This window comes from Gasterosteus aculeatus, chromosome 13 (genome assembly GCF_964276395.1).
Source record: "Gasterosteus aculeatus chromosome 13, fGasAcu3.hap1.1, whole genome shotgun sequence".
Classification (NCBI taxonomy): domain Eukaryota; kingdom Metazoa; phylum Chordata; class Actinopteri; order Perciformes; family Gasterosteidae; genus Gasterosteus; species Gasterosteus aculeatus.
In genome coordinates this window covers 1,700,986-1,709,235 of record NC_135701.1, presented here as the reverse complement: position 1 = coordinate 1,709,235, position 8,250 = coordinate 1,700,986, and the positions used below count along the sequence as shown (strand labels likewise).

General features: G+C 46.6%; 1 protein-coding gene across 2 annotated transcripts; it reads right to left on the bottom strand.

The window, feature by feature from the left end:
• Positions 1–3,444: 3,444 nt before the first annotated feature.
• Positions 3,445–7,176, bottom strand: LOC120831330 (uncharacterized). 2 transcript variants are annotated; one of them, XM_040196715.2, is made up of 4 exons: positions 6,662–7,176; positions 4,276–4,376; positions 3,982–4,200; positions 3,445–3,858 (listed from the first exon to the last, which is right to left on the bottom strand). In XM_040196715.2, exons 1-4 carry the CDS (start codon positions 7,024–7,026, stop codon positions 3,722–3,724), a joined length of 822 nt encoding a protein of 273 aa, XP_040052649.2. In that variant the 5' UTR covers positions 7,027–7,176; the 3' UTR covers positions 3,445–3,721. The 2 variants fall into 2 exon arrangements, with proteins under 2 accessions (XP_040052649.2, XP_040052648.2); XM_040196714.2 differs by having other exon boundaries at positions 3,982–4,376; positions 6,662–7,075.
• Positions 7,177–8,250: the final 1,074 nt, after the last annotated feature.

Here is an 8,250-nt window from a genome sequence, read left to right as displayed (position 1 = left end):
GCTATTGCATAGCTAACGTTAGTGTTTAGCTACAGGAAGAGGCGTCTTGTTTTAAAGATATCATCTTGCACTGTACGTAAGTTACGCTGTATCTTCTCAATGTGAACGTCACAATGTCACAATATTATTATTATATAGTATATAATAATCCAGAAAAAGGTACTTCCTATCTTTTAAATACGAAATACATACTGTATGTTGTTACATTTTCTGGCACCAGTTTTTTATTTTAATACATTCATTTGAGGAGTGTTTTGTGTGTTTTGTGTATATGCAGTGTCTTCTGATGACATTCCCTCCAAGAACAGAACCTTACGGACCAGAATCCTGTTGGCCAATTCGCACGTTTCCACCAATCGTTCTAGTCTCTCCATCAGGATGCAATGATCCGAGGTGTCAAACGCAGCACTGCGGTCCAAGGAGACAAGAACAGAGACGAGTCCTTGGTCTGATGAACGCAGAAGGTCGTTTTCTATGATGCTCTCTAAATCCACGCCGAAACTCCTTAAATGAATCATTCTTATGTAGAAAGTCACACAGCCGATTAGCGACTGCCTTCTCAGGGATGTTAGAGAGGAAGGGAAGATCAGAGATATGTCTGAGTGGAGAGTAGGCTTCTTAATATCCAGTAACGTGCTCACTAAAGGAAAAACTTCTTTAAGCCGCCTAGTTGGGATGGGATCTAAGAGACAGGGAGAAGCTTTCAGACTTGAAACAAGTAAGAAGTTGTTGATGCGAGAACAACATTCTGAGTCTGTTTTTCGTTTCTTTTTACTTAGGAACCGGGAACTAATGTAATCATTTATTTCAATCTTTCTCTGCACTGAACATCATCCAGCTGCAGTTCAAAGAAACCCGTTGTGGAGGCTCGTGTCCAGATACTATGTTGTTTTTTCCTTTCATCCTTTGTGGGTTTGACAGGTTTAGGTTTATTTCCAGACTGAGCATGTCGCATGTGTACAGACTGTGAAGCCCTCTGAGGCAGATTTGGGATTTTGGTGCTGTACGAATTGAATTGTATCCTGTCCTGAGAAATATTTGACCAGACCATGTGGATGACACATTATTTGAACATATTGAACCCAATGTAAATCCTGGTTTCACTTAGTGGAACGACAGACCCAAACATTTTTAGGAATGTTTCAGCTCCATTACAATAAATTCAATGCAGAGTCTGAACAGATACACCCAAATACATAAGGTCATCATGTGTTGCTTTAAAAGCTTCGCCATGCCCTGTGCAACAACAAGTACTCACAATTCAAGTCAATTCAAACATGTGTGTTTGCGTGATGAATGGCGGGAAGAAGGCCGTGACAGGGTGGAGATCCAGTCAGTGAAACAGGTAAATGTTACCACGCATCCATCAGTTTCACAACATAGATAATACAGAGTTATTAAAACGTGTGCGTACACTTTAGTATTTTCATTTCCTAGACCACAATAATCAGCACAGGCTGCCTGATGACTCACGGCTGCACTGCAGATATAAATGCTAAATAAAAGACGATGGAAGAAACTAATCTGTTTAGTGACCCTAATAAATTCTCCTGCCGCTCACCTGTTGGACCCGGCACAGTATTTGGAATTCTCTGCTCTGCTGCTAATAAAGACTGTTGCTTTCATAACCGGGACTAACTGTGGTGTTTACTCACACTGTTATTCACTTTAAAGGTCCTTTTGATCAGCACACACACACACACACACACACACACACACACACAGTCCACAATCCCATGCAGGCTCCTTCTGGCTTCGGAGACGTGCAGCTGTGCTGATGACGCCAACAAATCATCCTTTTCTGCATTCCTGCTGAATTATTTGTATTGAGGGCAGTGTGTGTTTTTGCTGCATGTTGGTTGTATTCTGGCTACCGTGAGACAAAGTTATTGAGTCGTAGTTATGCTGAATCCCGCTGCGTGTCTTTGAAACACCTTCTCCTCCCAGAAACTCCAACAGCTCCCCGTGACAAGAAGAGGCCGGTCATCACGGACATCCTGGCGACGCAAAGGTCTCACAACTGCATCTGTATCTGCCTTCATCGCTCGGTGACGATGAGGAGCGGGGGGGGCCCGACGAAGGCGATGAGCCCCCTGAGGTGTGAGTGTGTGGAGGGGCTGCTGTTTCAGAGCCGCCATCAGTCTCGTTTTCATGAACTGTTCCTCTGGTAATTTCCTTCACATCTGGAACAGAGCTGCAAAACACAGCGCAGATGTGATGTCAGTTGCAGGGTGGGGTCCCCAAAAATAATACCCCAGGTAATTGGAAAAGCTGAGTGAATGCTGATATGCGTCTAATGGAATATGTACATCCACGCAATCATTCAGGATGAGGTTACATTGCGAGTAATGTGTGGAGATGGACAAAGACATGGAGGCTCAATGGAGCTGAAGCAGTTTGTTAAAAGCTGTAATGCAGAAGGAATGAAACACTCGTGCTAACTGTTTCCTTCGTAGGAACAAAGCCAAAGACGACTAGCGGACTAAACTTAAGGAAAGGAAATCACACATTAATGTGGTGTATATTTAGTGAGCTGTGGTCCTCAACATTCACTGATTAGCATCACCTGCATCATGGAGCTAGCTGACGTTAGCATGAGCTCAGGTCAGAGCGGAGAAAGCAACAGGTGAGACATTGTCGGTAACTTTGTACAATAATAGAATAATACAGTTGAACCAACTAGTAAATGAAAGTAGTAATGAAAAGAAAGCTGCTTCTGCTCAGTAGCGTGTTGTCGTCTCAAGAAACGGCCGTCGAGAAAAATCTGTTCTTCATATTGTGAAGTGCCGAGTTGTTTTCTTTTCAAAACATCCCAAATCCAAACCTTTTGGAGGGAGGGGTGGCTGTGACTCAGACGCCGACTGATCCCTCAAGTCCATGTGGGACAAACACAAGTTAAAACACCATTTCAAATGCATTCATGTTTGACCATAATCATAAGGCCTCTTGAACTTACTCGCGAGGGATTTTCACAGATCATAGAAAAACTTGTGGAAAGTTGATGAGCACTTCCTGTTATGTACACTTCCATAATCCCCTGTTTAGAGACAACACGGCTCTAGCTTTGATTGTTTGGATATAGTTTGAGTGGCCTTTACCTTTAGTCGCTCGTCACATCCCATCATGTCACGTTCTGTAAGTGCACACTTCATATTGAAGGAAGCCTTCTTGCTTCCTCCAGTCAGTCCAGCAGTAAACTGTGTTTGTGGACCTGATATATCACCGTATATGTTGCTTTGCTCTTTGCAGGGGAGAAGAGCAGAGGACAAATGTCCTCCACACTCCAGTCGGGCCCCGGCCCTCAGCAGCACGCTATCTGACGCCATCACAGCCCACAGTAGGAGCCTCAGAGACGGCCGGAGCACAGGAGAGCTACCAAAATAAAATACTGCATTCCTGTGGGGTCAAAGAGCCTGTGACAATGCGTGCTTTTCAATTGGGACGATTATATTAACTACACAAACGTATATTTACTAACTAAAGCACTTTTTTTGCACAATATTTAACAAATGTCTTTATTTTGTATGTGATACGTAGGACACAAAAGGGAGTGAATGCAAAACAACCACGTGTATCAGTTCCTGAAAAGGTCCATACAATGTGTGTGAAGGGTTATGGAGAGCGTGTGTGTGGCCTCCACTACATTGCTAAACTAATCACGGGACGAGACCTCTGTAGGTCCCCCCCCCGAGGGACATGCTGAGACATCTCGCAGGCGTCCTTAGTGGGTCGGGTCTGCGTAGCGTCGTCTAGCTGGCCTGCTCTCAGTGCAGTGGTAACAGATCATACACCACACGCTGCGCTCTGGAGAGATCTGGACTCCACTGCTGCTCCGGAAGGGCCTCAGAGCACAGGAGCCTGTGGTGCAAGGACAAGATGATGGTGTGAACGTAGTAACAAAGGGTTAGATGAAACACACCCTCAACTCTTACACGTAACATGATTGCCTGCGTCTAACCTGAATGTAATATAAAGCGTTACCAAGAATGAAGTATGCCGCAGCGCTGAGGGAGAGGATGATGAGGAAGATGGTGCCTACACCCAGATCCCCCATGGCGCAGTAATTGGGACAGGCACAGGGGCTCTCCACCCACATGTGCAGGGGCTGCTCTGCGCCGAGGCTCAGCTGGCTGACGACAGAGGCCGACCGGTTCGGACTGCAGTGGTAGTGCACGACCGTCAGCGGCTGCTCGTCCTCGCCTGCAGGAGACGAGGACGCTGACAGGGCGGTCTGCGACGGGAGTCGTGCTCTGCGATGATTGTGTTTCAGCTCACCCAGGTAGGAGACGGACAGTGTCTTCGTGGTGTCGTTGTAGTGGAATTGGTTCCCGTCGTGTCTCCCGTAGCTGACGTAGTGGCCGGTGTGTCCGTTGAGCCTGTGGTGCACGTTCACATCACATGGGACAATGTCACCAAGCTGGATGAGGACGTGTCTCCGAGGACACGGCTCAATGTTCAATCTCAACCAACACCACAAGCAAGCAGCCACATCACACGCGTGTGTGAGGGCAGTGAAAGAGCACAGCACAGCGCCCCCCGGTGGCCACAACACACGATCACAAATTAACCTCCCTCAGTAAATAGTTCAGTCCAATGGAAGCTACAAAATAAAACAGGAACTGAACCCACACCGTGGCACATTCAGTGGTTCCCTCTTCTGTCGGGCCCCCTTTTATATAGTAAGTAAATGGGTCATACCTTTTTTATTTAATCAATTAAGCATTATAATATAGGAACTTATAAAATGTTTGTCTAAAATAGGTTTATTTTACTTCACTTTTCCACTTCCAATGTATTTTTTAAAATTCAAACAACACATCTCCCCACATTTAACACCAGGATGTTCTTTTTTTATCTGATTGTGTTCACATGATCAGGGTGGTGAATCTTTTCATTTAGAGGCCTTCAAAGTAGCGTACTGCTGCCCGTGTTGTAGACGCACAAGACACAGCACACGGGTCTCTCTTCTTGGCCGACTATAGTGCCTGTAAAGCCCCAAAACAGCTTTATTTGCCATGCATGCTTAATACTCCGGTTTCATGTGCTCTCTATTTCACCCACAGACCGGTGGAGCCCGTCACAGGGAGGGGGGAGAGTCTCCTGTGGTTTGCACACTTTGCTGTAAACCTGTCCTCTTTGCTCCTGATGTCCCCGCTCACAGTGTTCCTGGCCTGCGTGCAGGATCGCTCCGTGAGTTGGGACCTACACACCGGCCAGTATGGAAGAGGAAAACTCCCTCAGTGAATACAAAGGCTTTCAGTTTATGAAAAGCGTTTCTAACTCACGATTGCTCCGGCACGGTGACATCAGTACATCAAGCTTCGATACAACAGCAGCTTCCCCCCCTCAAGTTACCGAGGAGTTAGAATCTATGCTCACATACATGGAATCTGACTTTACTCTCCACCGGCTCTACGTAAAGGTTTCCTTATACAAATAAATAAGAACAATATAAAAGAAAATATTTTTAAAACTCAGCACTCCTTTTACTCAACGAGAGACAGACAAAAGAGAAAACGATAAGAGACAAAAAACGTTTGTGATGTGCCAACGTGTCCACACGTGTGACTGGTGTAAGACAAAAAAAGCATAAAGCAGGTAAAAGGTAAGATGAAGATAAAACAATACACTGAAGAGGAAAAGTGATATGTATTATTGTATTATGTATATTGTGTATTATTTTAGAAGGTATAGTTTTTGTATTATAATACAATTAAATTGAAACATAGAAGGTGTGACCCATTAGGGGGGCTTCAATGTTCCTATATCACCAAATAGAATATCAGTAGTTTGGGAACCACTGAATTAAGTTACAAACACTTCCTGTTTTATTTTGTAGTTTTCTGCCTCTCGAGTCCCTGGGTTAACTTCGCTTCCTGTCCTGGTGAGCGTGATTGCCGCGTCCCTGATCGCTTCCTGCTGTGTCCAATCACCTGCATCCCCCCAGTGTGTTTACATCATGCGTGTTGGTTACCGCCTTACGTTTATTCCTAACCACCATTCCCTGACCTCTGTGGAAAACGACCTCTTTCCTTGACCCCTCCACGGTTTCCACAGAGCTCATGGAATAGTGGGCAGGAAGAGACGTTAGTTGAATCCAGCCTGAATCTGCGTTTGAGCTATGAGCACAGGGGTGATACTGGTGGGGTAGAGGTACTTCTACCTGGATACAGGGCCACAATACTTCACAGTATCACTCACACAGAATGTCACTATCAGGAGTACTTTCATTTATTAACAGAGGGTTTACCTCCAGGATGTTCCTACATAACCGATGCCAGCCTTCCCTGGTCATGTCCCCGTCCCTGCCAAGAGGACACACTGGGACGGCTCATGCCAAGCTCATTGAGACGCATTCTTAATCCAATAGGAAAACCTATAGGCAGCAATAAACTGATCCTCCTAACTCGTCGCCAGCACGTATCCAGCATCCGATTCATCTCTTTATTTAATGAGAACTGAGTGTCACGTTGAGCTGTGCTGTTGGAAATGTCCCACATGTGTCCATAGCATCCTTTGTGCTGAGGAGGGCGATTGCCTTCACTTGTTACTGCATAGCAACGCGGAATACACCAAGAAGTGACGGATTGGCTGCATGCAGAGGTGCCGCAGGAGCACACCTCAAAGGTCAAAGGTCACACAAGGTGAATGCCTCGCCTACCTGACAATGAGACATGCAGCGACGTCGGTACAGTCCGTTCCTGTCAGGTCCTCTGGCTGTGAGAAGGGCTGGCAGGGGCTGAAGGACAGCAGGACCTCTGTTGACACAGGCTTCCAACGGCCCAGGAACCCGTCGGCGTCCCCCGTGGCCCTCAGGTTTATCACCCCGCTGCCATCCTTCATGATGCATTTGCAGTTGTTGACTTTGAAGCAGCCCGACTGCTTTGCGTCGCTCGGATGAGCGGAGGGAGATGAAGAAAAGGCGTGGAAACAGACGAAGAGCGCAAGGACGACGGCCTGGAGGCTCATGGTGTCTGTGTGCACTCGTCCACGGGACTGGGACGTGTGTTGTGTGGGGCGTTGCATGGGGCGTCTCTGGATGGTAGGAAAGTAATTAGAATAAAGGTGATGCCATACCAAGCATTCCTGAGCCCCACCGTGTTCTGATCAGTGTCCAATGCAACAAAACGCTGGCCGCCGGTTCCGGGTCACTCATAGTCCAAGTATGTCTCGTCTCTGAAATAGAGTCCAAGTCATGTGTCAAGTAAAGAAAAACAACCCCAGGCTTCTCTTCAGCACTGTAGGCAGACTGACAGAGAGCTGCAGCTTTGTTAAGCCGGGTATTCCTTTGGACCTCAGCAGTCACAACTTTACTTCTTGGATGATTAGATTCTATTAACTATTAGAGAGAAATTTAAGGGTCTCCTGACTTCAATCAGTGCCGATCTGTCCGATGTAGGAACCTCTGATGCAGCTGTGAACGCTGATACTTAGTTGGATAGATTCTCTTCCATCAACCTGCATCAACGGACTTCTACAATTTATATGTCTGTCTACCCTGGTAGACAGGTTTATTTGGATGGTGGTTCCATCTGATGGTGGTTCTACCTGATGGTGGTTCTACCTGATGGTGGTTCTATGTGTTGGTGGTTCTATGTGTTGGTGGTTCTACCTGATGGTGGTTCTATCTGATGGTGGTTCCATCTGATGGTGGTTGTCGCTGCAGTGGTCCTGCCGTACACCTGGCTTACTACTCACAATTATTTGTATTTCTGTTGTATGAATTGAATGTCTTGTACATCTTTTACACTGTTCATTGTCCCGTCAAAGGTTTTTTTGGGGGGGGGAGTTTCTCCTGAGCCGGTGTGAAGGTTTTGGGACAGAGGATGTCACACACCCTGACTCCCAACATCAGTGACAACACCATCCTGTAGATACTCGCTCTACAACATCAGGAGAACACGTCCTCTTCTCACTCAGAAGGTTCTGATTCAGGCTCCTGTCTTCTCCCTCCTGGACTACTGTAACTCTCTCCTGCAGGTCTCCTGCTACCACCATTCCACCTCTGCAGCTCATCCAGAATGCAGCAGCTCCACTGGTCTTTAACCTTCCTAAGTTCTCCCTCACTCCTCCACTCCTCCGCTCTCCTCACTGGTACCGGTGGCTCATCCAGTTCTAAACATGGTGCTCACGTACCGTGCTGTGAATGGATGGGGTCCAGCTTACATCCAGGACCTGGTCCAACCCGACATCCCGACCCGCACTCTCCGCTCTGCATGTGATAAACTGCTTGTTCCTCCTCACTGAGAG